The 12,731-nt window shown below is 38.1% G+C and overlaps 3 protein-coding genes across 3 annotated transcripts; 2 read left to right on the forward strand and 1 right to left on the reverse strand.

Moving 5' to 3' along the window:
• Positions 1 to 78: 78 nt before the first annotated feature.
• PHYBLDRAFT_61695 (hypothetical protein) lies at positions 79 to 5,594 on the reverse strand (the record flags this gene model as incomplete). The annotated part of the gene is made up of 2 exons (XM_018440845.1): positions 79 to 5,449; positions 5,566 to 5,594. The coding sequence occupies 2 exons, from the start codon at positions 5,592 to 5,594 to the stop codon at positions 79 to 81; spliced, it is 5,400 nt and encodes a 1,799-aa protein (XP_018298683.1).
• Positions 5,595 to 5,835: 241 nt separating this feature from the next.
• On the forward strand, positions 5,836 to 7,822 carry PHYBLDRAFT_178690 (hypothetical protein). Its single transcript, XM_018438027.1, has 10 exons — positions 5,836 to 5,871; positions 5,938 to 5,991; positions 6,136 to 6,180; positions 6,307 to 6,312; positions 6,407 to 6,451; positions 6,524 to 6,744; positions 6,842 to 6,952; positions 7,033 to 7,075; positions 7,156 to 7,386; positions 7,448 to 7,822. Exons 1-10 carry the CDS (start codon positions 5,868 to 5,870, stop codon positions 7,660 to 7,662), a joined length of 975 nt encoding a protein of 324 aa, XP_018298684.1. The 5' UTR covers positions 5,836 to 5,867; the 3' UTR covers positions 7,663 to 7,822.
• Positions 7,823 to 11,862: 4,040 nt separating this feature from the next.
• On the forward strand, positions 11,863 to 12,205 carry PHYBLDRAFT_104017 (heat shock factor-type transcription factor; the record flags this gene model as incomplete). Its single annotated transcript, XM_018427809.1, has 2 exons — positions 11,863 to 12,014; positions 12,076 to 12,205. Coding segments are annotated over 2 exons (282 nt in total), but the record flags the coding sequence as incomplete, so codon positions are not given.
• Between the last annotated feature and the right edge of the window lie 526 nt (positions 12,206 to 12,731).

The following is a 12,731-nucleotide window of genomic DNA, read 5'->3' on the forward strand; positions in this document are numbered from 1 at the left end:
AATGGGAAGTAGAGAGAGGGAGGTAGAGAGGGAGAGAGAGGGAAGAAGATATTGGATGAATAAGTGGTGTGTTTAATATCAGGAGCTTAGACTCAGGAGTTTGTGGTAGCGCTGTACGACTCTGAATAATTCGGCAAAGACGACAGAGATGCTGGTAATCTGACCTTCCTTATTCCAGACTTCTTTATCTTTTTGACTTTTCCATTGATCGATATAATTGATACCAACTATCATACTGTTTATAAGGCCTTCGATGGTAGGTGGTTTAGTTGATTTATAAATGGGCCATTTAGATGAAGAATCCGTCCGGAATTCTTCTTCTTTAAAGAGCATTGCCATAGACAGTAATATTGTCCTTGAGATGCGAGCCATGCGAACTTGTGTGGCCTTTTTGGAGGCACACTTGGGAAGAGTACGCTCAAGTTGCTTGGGATGAGTGAAAAGATCCAAATACACTCGCAGTAAAGGAAATGCCGCATTATTGAATGCGCTAAAGATATCCTGTCCATTCGCTAGTGACATTTCAAGGTACTTGGATAGGTATTGAATAAGTGTACAGAGAAGTTCAATCTCGATCATAATAGGTTCTGAAAGTGAGTCGGCGGTGATATCAGATACTCCGTTTGCAGTAAAGAAAGCGATTTCCAATCTAGCGCCGTATCTTTCCAAAAATATTAAAGTTTGCTGAATGACAGAATTGATAGGACAGGCGTGCAAGATATTTGCCATCACACGAAGCATATGGCACCAAAGATGATGCAATGGATTGTATTCCTTTTGGGTGCCACATTCAATGAAGGTTTCCAAAGTACCGTCGCGTAGTTGGAGACTAAGAGAGTTGTCATTCAAGAGAGTAAATATTTCATGCTGAATCAATAATCTGGTTGCCTGGGGCTGCATCGACAGAGCTGTTAACAAAGACAGTAGGTTATCGGCACATGGTGAGATTTGCAAGCTGTAGTCTGTTTCTTTAGATTTGCATTTTATTTCAAGAACCACTAAAGCAATAGCTTGCTTAATGAACTTGAGCAAACTGGGCAGTGTTGAGTGTCTCTCCAATATAGGGAGCCAAATATTGTAGACAAGATTTGCAGGTCGTACTAACTCTCGCAACAAGAATGTCAATACAGTGCTTTGTTTGATAGCTTCATCCTTTAACTCCTCTGATTTTTCAGACTCATACAGGGCAAGCTGTGAGGTACTCGCAAACAAAGGGCACACGACACCCAAGAGTAGGGAGAGAGAATCATTGATTCGAGGTGGTTGTCTGGTCAAATCTCTGTTACGCACAGATCGCAGGGCGATCAAAATAGTCTCAAGCAGTAAATGTCGAGTTGTATCCTTGAAAGGTTTGTTAACCAAGGCACACATTTCTGAAACAAGCTCCAATGTTTTCTGCACGTAAACGGGTGTTGTTGAGTTTTGACGAGTCCAGTCTTCAATTGTGTCGCGAACGAGAGAAGCAATAATATTGGCGGTCTTGTTGGATATACTATCATCACGGTTTATCAAGTTTCCCATACGCGTAAGTGCATTCATAATAAAATCAAAAAGTGAGGTTTCGAGTTTGTTGGCCCAGATTAGCCCAGGTACTTGGTAAGAAGCGGTATCAATAAAATTTTTGAAAGCTTCCAGAAGAATCATATCAGAGTCCACCTTCGAATAATTATGGTTGGCCCGACAAAGATCGCCAAGAACTTGATCTGCAGTCTTTTGAACATGTAGAATAGCCAACACCTTTGGAGTTACTACGATATCAGGGGTGATATTGTAACGAGAACTCAGATGGTCCTTCATGAGAGTTAGTCGTCTATATGCCAGTTCAATATCGTATAAAAAGTCATCTCCATAGTAGGTGTCTTCCAGAGGATCACTCGACAGACGTTGTCTTTGGCTCAATAACGCTTCTGCATGTGTAGAATCCAAAAGGCTTACAAGATTTTGAGAAGATTCATGAGCTGTTGATGCAAGAGAGGGATCAAAGTTATTTCTAATAAACGTGTCTCTCATCCAAGCCAACTTGCTAGGTTCGCTCATCTTCACCAATAAAGTCTTGACACCTGCGGGTAATCGCTCAGCTAAGGTCATATTGTTGCGGTTATCTGCGTGAGCCGTTAAGTGTATTTCGAAAGTAAGAATCTGAAGGGCAAATGCTTTGTCGAGCGAACTGCAGCATGCACGTTGGGTATCATCGTGATGGGATGTTTTGTCATCTTCCCATGAAAGGTCCTCGTTGGTCATGACAGGCTCATTAGGGTTTAACAAGATCTCGGATATACCTAACCATAATGCATTGTCACTTCGTGTTCGTTGAACAAGGCTATAGTGATCAAATGCTGTCTCCCAAAATGTAGCCAAGAAACGCAATACGGATGACAGCACTGCTGGAGCATCGGTTGCCCACATTTGCCAATTTTGGAATAAGTCTACGGCTGCCTTGACAGCTGAACCTGATTCTACAGTCTTTTGTTGTTTAACAGCAGATTTGGGACTGGGCATAACGGAATCGCCACAATCAAGGAACAGTATTGCCAGACTGGGCTGAGTCTTTAACAAGACAGTCAGCATTTGCCAAATAGCAACCAAAAGTTCAGGGTCACGGGAGGAGTTTTCAGCAACTTCTAGGAATGAACACAGAATAGCGTATATCTGGTCTCTGTCACCGAGTTGTTCTGCGAACATAGGTACTGGTGTCCATCCAGATGTTGTCTGGGCGAGCAATCTTAAGATAGTTATAGCCTCAGTCGGAATTCTATCTGAATAGGTATAGCTAATAGCCTGGGCGATTTGTAGGAGTGTCTTGGTTTTGGTATTTCCAGTTCTTTCCAGCAACAATTGCTCTAGTACACTTCCTTTAGGATGGCGAGCGATATCTTCGAGGCGGTAAGTCAGCAATAATCGTGTGAAGATAAGTCCAGATTCGACCATCTGTTCCGCTTCGTCTCCAGCTGTGTACTGTTGGGATTCTAAGAGTTTTGTTGCCACACCAGGTCCCTCGGTCAAACATTCCAATAAGGGCGCCAGATAAAACGGGTTAGCATCATACAAGAAATAACTATATACTGTTTTTCTCAGTTCATTCAGATCCTTGTCCAAGCTCTTGAAGTACATCGTTGTGTAGATTAGGATCCAATAGATTTTCGAGCCAATCTGGAAACGTTCAGATAATGAGAAATACCGCCAGGTACCATGATTGGGTAAAATATCGAATAACAAATAGGATATGTACGATTTAAGTATTCCAGCCTTTTCTTTTCTCGATATGTCAACGTTTTCAGTTTCCCACCAATCAGCTTGAGTATCGTTAATAAGAGCAACAATGAGATCCAGGACAGACAGTAATAAACTATATCGGCCACTTTTGCATTCAATTGAACGAATAATTTGCTGTATACTAGGTCGGACGTCTAATATCAAATAATTTAGAGAGTCTTTGACAGTGAGGCTGGGTGAAGCACCGATATTTTTCCACACTAGTTGACGGTAATAAGGCAGCAGCGATGTCATGCACCGTACAATACGTGTAAGAGTTGGAGGAGATGGGTTGTCCATCGCAGTACATACATCCAATAGATCAGTAAATACTGCTACCAACAATGGTTGGCGCCTTGTTGATTGCGAATTGGGAGTTACGATATCTTCTGCATGCTTTATCATTTGTTTTAATATGTTGTCGTGCGATAAAATGGTCTGCATTAGTTCCAAGACAGGATCGATAGAGTCCGTCGTTGCTTGAGGATATTCTGCAAATCCAAAAAGTGTATTTAACATTAAATGCCATCCAGAATATGTTTTTTTCCATGCTATGATTCTATTCAATTTTTGGTCTGATAAAAGTATTCCTTCGTTATCTGCGTCAATCTGAATTCCTGCGACCGGCCCATGAGTTTTGGCTATCTGAATGGGAGCGAGTGGATATATACCACGATTGTCTTCTCCAAGCATTACATTATCAACAACATAACTTGTGAGGGTAGTAAGTTCAAGAAGTTTATCAAAAACATTTTGAGCCAGGGAATTTGATTGATCTTCATCCTCTCTGGAACCTGTAAGGCTCGACAATAAGCGGAGCAATGGTGTTGATATAAAAGGGAATCGACAAGTTGCTGTGTTCAAGAGAGAGTGGGCATCAGCATGTTCCTCAGCTTCCCAGAACATTTCGCATAGCTCAGTTTGCCCTTTATACAATTTACAGGTTGCATCTACCAAACAATCATAATGTTTTGATGGTAGTGCATAGGGGCGAATTATTTCTGTCAGTCCATCAAGAATTGTTCGTATGGTGGCACGATAGCCGTTTTGGTTCGGATCCTCCTCAAGTAAATAGCTTTCCAAAAGACTAGAAATATAATTTAAAGCATCCAATTCTAGAGACTTTGTTGCTAATGTAGTATCGAGTGAATGGTTGTCGTCTTGTTTTATAATGTTTTTTACAGGAGTGTAATCGGTGTCAGGGCGTTCTTTGTCGATCCACATGTTTAATTTGTGAAGGAAACAGCTCCATCCCAGTAAGAAGACAGAAGCTAAAGGAATATTTTTCATGGCCGATACCTTGTCGTTTATTTCAATAATTATGTCAGGGCAGGTGGCTAAAAATTTTTGTTGGATGTGTTTGTTGTGTAATCCAGATAAAGCATCCAAAGGAGTATTGAGATCAAGTAGTTGAACTGCGGTGAGTATGAGTTTTCCATAGACCTGTTTTTGGAGTGATTTTCCTTCTTCTTCAAATGCATAATCAAAATCTAGGCGCATTCCAAACATAGTCGATTGGCATAGTTCTATCATGTGTACTAAAAGTTGAGGTTCGCAGGATCTATTGAGGTGAACTAGATAAAGTATATCGAGTAAAGCCTTTTGTTCGTGTACATTCTGAAGTGCCCATTGTTTGAGGTTTTTCACTGTCATTTCAGGTGCAGTTTTTTTCATAAGTTGCTCTAATTGGGTTAAGATTCGTTCAACATATCCCTTTTCTAACAGATTGTCGATTGCTTCGCGCGCTGTAAATGTCCATGGGTGTTCATCATCATGTGAAATTCGCAGCATTGAACTGACAACTTTGAGTATGGCAAGTCGTTCTTGATAATAAAAGTTTGTTGCCTGTGAAATAAGGTCACACTGAGCGTCCTTGTCAACAGATGTACATGCGTCCCAAATCACAGCAGCTTGAAGTTGATTCAATTGAAGATCGTGTGAGAGCTCGTTAATGACATCTTTTGCTGCAGCGTCAATTTTTATCGTCTTTTTGTCGACGATAATGCTAGTTGTGCTGTTGGTAAGTTTGGATTGAGATGCGTCCGATGGTGGTGTGAAATGGTCAAGACCGAGAGACAGATCATTTGCCCTTTCAGCTAAGAGAGTTTGAAGTGAATCATCGCTGGCATTGGCTGAGCCTTGTTGAAAGTAAAGCCCATCGCTTCGTTCAATCGCATCAAAGAGGGTTTGAAAAGGCCTGCGCAAGAACGCATGAGTGAATAAGTCTTATTTTATTATAAATTTTGCAGAAAGAGGTTTGTGTTTTATCTTATTCTCTCCATAACTATTTATATTCATTTCTCTCTTTTTTACCCGGTGGTTTTCTGTGTTAATTGGGCCATTACATTCATTCAACCCCTCCAAAAACAAATAGTCGTTCTTGTCACTGGCTTTATATATGCCTTCTCCAGTACCACTACCTTTTTTTTTGCTTTTGTAAGCGCGCCTGTTATTTCGCGTCGCCTATTTTACGTCACGAGGACGGCTTTTTCAACAATAGCCAAATCACAAGCCAAGGGCCGAGGCAAAAAAAAGGACGGGTGGGTGACAAAAAATTTTCATATTTTCCAACTTATTTTTTTTGTTCGTTTTAAACAGCATTAACAATTAACACCATGTGTAAGAATAAAGGAATTTTTAATAACATTCTTACGAAAATCTAATTTTTTGCCATATGTTCCTTAGCTGGAAAGAAGAAGGCTCAAAAGATGTCCCTGTCCGACTTTTTGGCAGATGATTGTGAGCAACTAAATTAACAATAAATAACAATAAGAATATTAGAGTTTTCAAAGTTATTATGAAATCAATTTTATCGTTTATTTTAATTTGTGTTTGATAAAAATTACTTTTATTAACTGTTGCTTTGTAATGCTAACCTATTAGCCAAGGGCTCCTGGGCCGATGAGATGGCTGATTTGCCCTCAGCACGTAAGGACTTTTTTTTTTTTAGCTTTACTAGATATATATAATAAAAATTCAAAGAAGCTTATCGCTAACGCTCGATATATCTGTTTATTTACATCTAAAACGGTATTTTATCTGAATTACCTACAGCCTCTGGTACGAACGACAAGATATAAAGAGATGAAGAAAACAAGGGGAAACTTCTTCATACAGTGTTAGCGTGACGCCTTTTTTTATTATTATTTATTAGCTACCGATAGACCTTCCCGTGGTTTTGGTGGTGGAGACCGTTTCGGTAAGCTTTGGCTTTGGAAAAAAAATTTCTTCTTCTTTTTATCTCATCAAACCTTTTATATATATATATAAGAACGCGAGCGTGAGTTCGAACCTCTTCCCCGTGGTTCTTCAGGTGGTGGTGAGGATCGTTTCCGTGGTGGTGAAGACCGTTTCTCGTCTTCCCGCCCTGGTGGCTTTACCCCTCGTGCTCCTGTAGACCTTCCTACTGTGCCTCCATTCACTGCTCACATTGCCAACCTCTCTTTCGAGGCTGGAGAAGACGACCTTTCTGACTTCTTTGGTAAACTTAAGGTAAGAATTACTGCGTATAGTGAAGAAGTATATATATATATGTCTATGTAAGTCAAGCGATAGGATTTGGATCTAATTTTGTCTTGGTTTCGGTTAGATCTCTAGCATCCGTATCCTCCGGGACCGTGATGAGCGTTCCAAAGGTTTCGGTTATGTCGAGTTTGAGGATTTGGACTCTTTGAAGGGTGCCCTTGAATTGTCTGGCGAGGTAGGATAAAAACAAAGTTACTATATAAGTATCAATTTTAATCCGCCTCTCTTTCTCTTTCTCTACGTATATGGCAATAGTCTCTCCAGAACCGTTCTATCCGTGTTAACATTGCTGAGCCTCGTAAGTATCAAGAGAGATTAAAGAGGGTTTTTAGAGAGCTTGTATATTAAACATATATATCTTTATCTCTATGTGTGTAGCCAAGGAGCGCTCTGACCGTCCTGAGCGCGGACCTGACCGTACAGATGTCTCCACATGGCGCCGTACTGGTCCTGTTGAGAGCCGTGACCCTCCTCGCCGTGAGTTTGGCAACAGAGAATCCCGTGGCGCTCCTCATGAGCGCAGTGAACGCGGTTTCCCCGAGCGTCGCACAGATACCTCCTGGGGTGGCGGATCCAGCGGATTTTCCCGTAACAACGATCGTGCTGGAGGTTAGTAATTAAGCACTGTTCTGTATTCCAGTGTGATTTATTAATCTTTCCGAAATGTCAGGCCGATCTGAGGCCCCTGCAGAGCGCCCTCGTCTCCAGTTGAAGCCTCGCACAGTTGATACCTCCGCAAAGGCCGACGGTGCTCACGCAAGCAGCAAACCTAGTCCCTTTGGTGCTGCCAAGCCTGTCAACACCGACAGCGTATTGAAGCGTATTGAAGAGAAGAGATTCGGACAGAAGGGCAAGGAGGAGTCTGCCAGCGGACAGGAGCCGTAAAGAAATAATAATTATATTGTCCTTGCATCCCCTTTACATATTAAAATGAAAAGAAAAAAAGAATATAGCCTTATTTACCAACAAAAAAGAACAAGAGTAATGAATCTGATCTTGGTAAATATAAAACATACATAAAAATATAAGCATTTTTTGAGATAGGATAAAGTAATCACAACAAATGATGCGGGGGGTTTTTTTTTTGGAACTCGATATGGAGCTTTCAGAGTTAGAAACACCGTGGAAAAGCAAAATATGTAACATTTTTAAGTAGGAAAAATTGTAAGCTTTTTATCCCATAACTTAATTTTGTAGCATAGAACGCCTTTACTGGCCTAGACTTTATGTCGATGACAGTTGCTTTTAATGTATTAAATACAGGAAATCTTGGTTGGATAGCTTATGGTGTATCATACAAGATCTCTAGATAAAGCATAATCCATGAATCTCACCGCCTTGATGAATTTAACAGAACATTTTACCTTTTTAAGAAAAGATATTCTGTTATAAGAAAAGGCTGTAGTCCCAGTAAATGTATCTTTATTTTTCATTGGTAGATTACAGTAAATAGTTTCTTTTTGTAATACATATCAAATAAAACCGGTACCCAAGTCCCGGATAATGCAATATTTGCTCTTTCCGACTTTTATGAATGAGTAGGATTTTTTTTTACTGGCTAACACTAAAATATTCTTATCAATAAGCTTCTTGCCTTTAAAGAATTATATTTTTACCAAAAATAAATTTATTGTAATTAAAACAGAATTTAGAAATGATACCTTTATCTGTTTACTAAAGGTAATATGCAATCATATAATTAAGGTTTGATATAGTGGTATTTTTGTTGGAAAAGGGAAGTAATATCAATATCAATAGCACTATCACTTTATTTAGTATCTCACATATCAGAAAATATTATGCCATGTTATAAAACTGTTTTGTATCTTTTGGAACGAACAATAAGAACTGTACATTCATTCTCAAACACTTTTTCAAGTTCATTCTGTAGAGAAATATAGGTCTTAGCATGCAAGAGACTGACGCAAGTACTGAAACAAGTCAAGATAAGGCTGCTTTAAACAAAGTAAAACAAAAAATGGTTAATAGAATTTCTTAAAAAAAATACTTTTTTTTTCTGGTGATTGGAATTATTAACAGCATATATTAAATGTTCCTGAAGCTTTCACAATCTCTCAAAGTAGTATTAGATTTCGAGGCTGTTAGTCTTTTTATATTTTTATTGCTTTTCTGATTTTTTGATCCATAGTAGTTTTTTTTTAAAAAAAAACTACACTGTTGCGTTTCAAGAAATATGCATTTGTTGAACCAATATCAAAATTACTTTGAATTCATAAATTCTGTTCAGTGCGGTAATATCCAGGAGAAACATTTAACTTAAATTTATGGACTGATTTAAGTTTCTGCAACTTCCATTTATTTAAGAAAAATAAGATTGATAAACCAAACACTAAGATTATATTCTCTTAAAGAAGCTGTAAGAGCGATCAGAAAAGTCTCCCACTTCCTATACATATATTAACACTTCTTGAACTATTAGTAAAAAAAACACATTATGTATAACTGCAATAATAGTCTATCTAACTACAAATCAAGCAATTCAATACAATACATTCAACCTCACAGAGTGTAAGTATGTATTGGGCTTAGTATAATATATGATCTGTTAAATATTTCATCCGTAGATATGTAGTGTATTTACCCGGTAAATGACTGATAGAATCATAATATGGTCATCGTGCAATACATGTATAGTATATAGTATATATATTTACAAATGAATTTTATATTCAAAGAATTGTTGTAATTCAGGTAGAGAAATAATAACAATTATCTGTGTAAATAGTTTTTTGATAAATTGGCTGAATATATATTATTTCTATTATTATTTTTTAAAAATATTCTTTCTCTCAAACTACTACCCGAATAATCAGTGAAAAAAGTGTACATATATCTATGTACGTTAAATGGTTTAAAGATAAGAATTAAATATCAGATTATTAGGTCAAAGGTAAGTCTGTAAGCAAGTAGAAAGCAAATACATTTGTATCATGTTTGTACAGCTTATTTTTCTTTAACAATGTACTGGAAAAGCCTTAAATTGGATATTTTGGCAAAGTAGTATTTTTAAACTGGTGTAATATCTGAATAAATAGCTCATCCACAAAGGCAATTGATTACAAGGGTTATTTAGGTTATAGAATTATAAGAATAATAATATTGAAAGATACGATACTCGTATGCCTATTATCTTTACCGGCCATAATATTATAGTGGCCACATCATTTTCTATCACTTCTTCTTTGGTAGATAATGAATCAAAATAAGTATACTTGATACCTCAACTAAAACATCAAATCTACAAGCCCAGTTATATAGCTTTTGATTATTATTATTATTTTAAAAATAGGTATGGCTTCTTTTTAGAACCAAAGACAATAATGGATGATATATATATAGTCAGACAAAATAAGGCATTTTTGTGCTTTTACTCGTAGTCAAAAGTGATTAGGCTCGTCTATGGTTAGAATATTCTATAATAAAAGAGAAATTATGTATTCAATATTAGAAATACCAAATGATTATCCCAAAATCTTTAATTTTAATAAAAATCAAGGTAAATTACTCTTTTGATAAGATGCCTTTATCCATAAAGCCAATTGTCGCTTAATATATTATTATTATTTTGCGTTTAGCTTATATGTTCGTCATAAACTATACTCCTTTAAACAATTACGTTTCTTTTTTTTCAAACATTGAAGAAATTACAATGAAATACTCAATAGTTAATAGTACCAAAGCAATACGGATTTCAGACCTGGCCTGGTGTTTATTCAAGAAACACAATAGTTGTTTTCGTTGTTTCTTTTTGTGTCGCTGGCGTGCTTTTCTAGAGTATAAAGAACAGGTCAGTGTAACAAGTACCGATAATATCTACCCAATGGTTTCTTGTAGAGTGACCATGGGTATATTCTATTTAGCAATATGCACGTGTGCGTAAATGTGTGTAAATTCACATCACACTCGTAAAATACAAAGAACAATTGTCAGATTTTTTTTGATTTCTTGGGCAGCTTTTGGATCAGTTAACTATATTCTCGTAAGGACTCTGATTAAAAAGTTTACCAAGTACCAATGTCATATCATAAAACACCAAAGATAGTTAAAAATAACACAAAAATAACAAAAAGTGGGCATATCTTGGTCAGTAAAGCAGCAAACTGAACTCCAAGCAGTAATGAAGTATGCTATTTATAGATATTCAAGGCTTTTTCACAAATTTAGTAGCCATTAAACATATAATTTGTATTTTTTGGGGGCTAATGTTCAGAATTGCCCCGAGTACTTTAATCTATATACGAAATGTGTTTTTTTTTGTATTAAATAAAAGTATACAGAAGTTTAATAAGCTGTACAAAGTATCAGTCTTTTTATCGACTCTTATTAAAGTTAGTTTGCACGAAAAAGTATATTAAGCTCCATACCAACACAATTAATATATGGATAGTATATATGCTTATACTAAAAAAAAGGACAGAGGAGAATGCAAAATGTTGGACTGAGGTGTCACAAGACTGAGAGAGGTGAGAGTTAAATGAAGAGCTGAAAGTGCACTGAGGTGTGACAGCTAATGTGGTACTGTTGTAAATCACCACTGTTTGCATGTTAAAGAAGTATTTTTTCATTCTTCCTCCTCCCTTCCCTTGACTATCCATCTTGACAAGGATTAGGCAGGTAGTCAGGCGGAGTTAGACAGTTTATAGAAAGAACAGCAGTTGCAAATTCTGGCTCGACCATGCTTCTCGACCTTCTATTTTGTGACGCGATTTTAAATGAACCAAATTACCACCATGACCGAATAACTCACAACCCTGTTTGTTGTTCACGCGTACTGAAGCAGCCAAGCATTGAATGGACCATCGCCGACTGGAATCGACATCATCACCAGCCATGGGTCCTCATTATACCATGCTTGAAACAGCGCCGAGCCCATCACCCTTCCTTTCTCCATTTACCCTCGAACAGTTAGCTGGCCAGTCTTCAGCCACACAGGCCCAGAAACCAGCGCATACAAACACATTTGTGCATAAGCTGTACAAGTAAGAATTATTATGTACAAAGTAAAATAACAGCCAAACAACCAAAACAATTGCTGTGTCAAAGGTTACTGACTTATAGGCTAGCATGGTGGTAGATAGTCAATATCAACATTTGATTGCCTGGAATTATACAGGTTCCTCTTTTATTGTGTGCAATATCATGGAGTTTTCCCGGGATGTTCTTCCAAAGCATTTTAAGCATAATAATTTCTCAAGTTTCGTGCGACAGCTCAACATGTACGTCAAATTCATCCAGAATATTACCAATGTCGATAAATGTGTCTGATCTGTTCTAAAGGTACGGATTCCACAAGGTTAACAAATCCCCGCGTGGACATCGAACTCTAGCAGAGAACCAGATTTGGGAATTTTCACATCCGAAATTTCTTCGTAATCGATCTGATCTCCTTGACGATATCAAGCGCAAGGCCATGGAAGCAGATCCTATACGCCGAGAAGGCAATGATCTTCAGGCACATATGGCAATGATGCAAATGTCTCAATCTGACATGATGCAGCAAATTGGCAATCTTTTTGAGAATTTTCAACAGGTAGTTCGCGAACTGTCTGATGCCAAACGGAAACAGGCTCAGCAACAGCAGATGTTAAAGGCTATGATGCAGTACATATCCAACCAAAACGGAGGCCAAGCTCCACCAGAATTGAGCTTTGACCAGCTGGAAGAAACCAAGCCTCAAGAACGTCCTCCGTCTATTTTTGTCACCTCGCACGACCCTTCGGCTGCCCAAACAGCCATGCAGGATTTGTATGCTCCCCGCCCTATGCATTCCATGCAACACACTGACCTGACTGTCCCTTCAGGAGTCCCCTCGGTCCTCAGGCAACTTCAAACGTATGGTCACAATTTACCTCCCAGTCCCAGTCCTAGCCTGATGATATCCGATGACGATAATTCTCTCTACTCACCCCACTCACCCCACACACCACGCCATC

The sequence above is a fragment of the Phycomyces blakesleeanus genome (assembly GCF_001638985.1).
Source record: "Phycomyces blakesleeanus NRRL 1555(-) unplaced genomic scaffold PHYBLscaffold_1, whole genome shotgun sequence".
NCBI lineage: Eukaryota > Fungi > Mucoromycota > Mucoromycetes > Mucorales > Phycomycetaceae > Phycomyces > Phycomyces blakesleeanus.

What these genes read in the sequence shown, in the direction of transcription:
- PHYBLDRAFT_178690 (XM_018438027.1), top strand. An exon ending in ACTTCTTTGGTAAACTTAAG is followed by an intron (nt 6,745 to 6,841) that starts GTAAGAATTACT and finishes GGTTTCGGTTAG; the next exon opens with ATCTCTAGCATCCGTATCCT. An exon ending in CCCTTGAATTGTCTGGCGAG is followed by an intron (nt 6,953 to 7,032) that starts GTAGGATAAAAA and finishes ATATGGCAATAG; the next exon opens with TCTCTCCAGAACCGTTCTAT.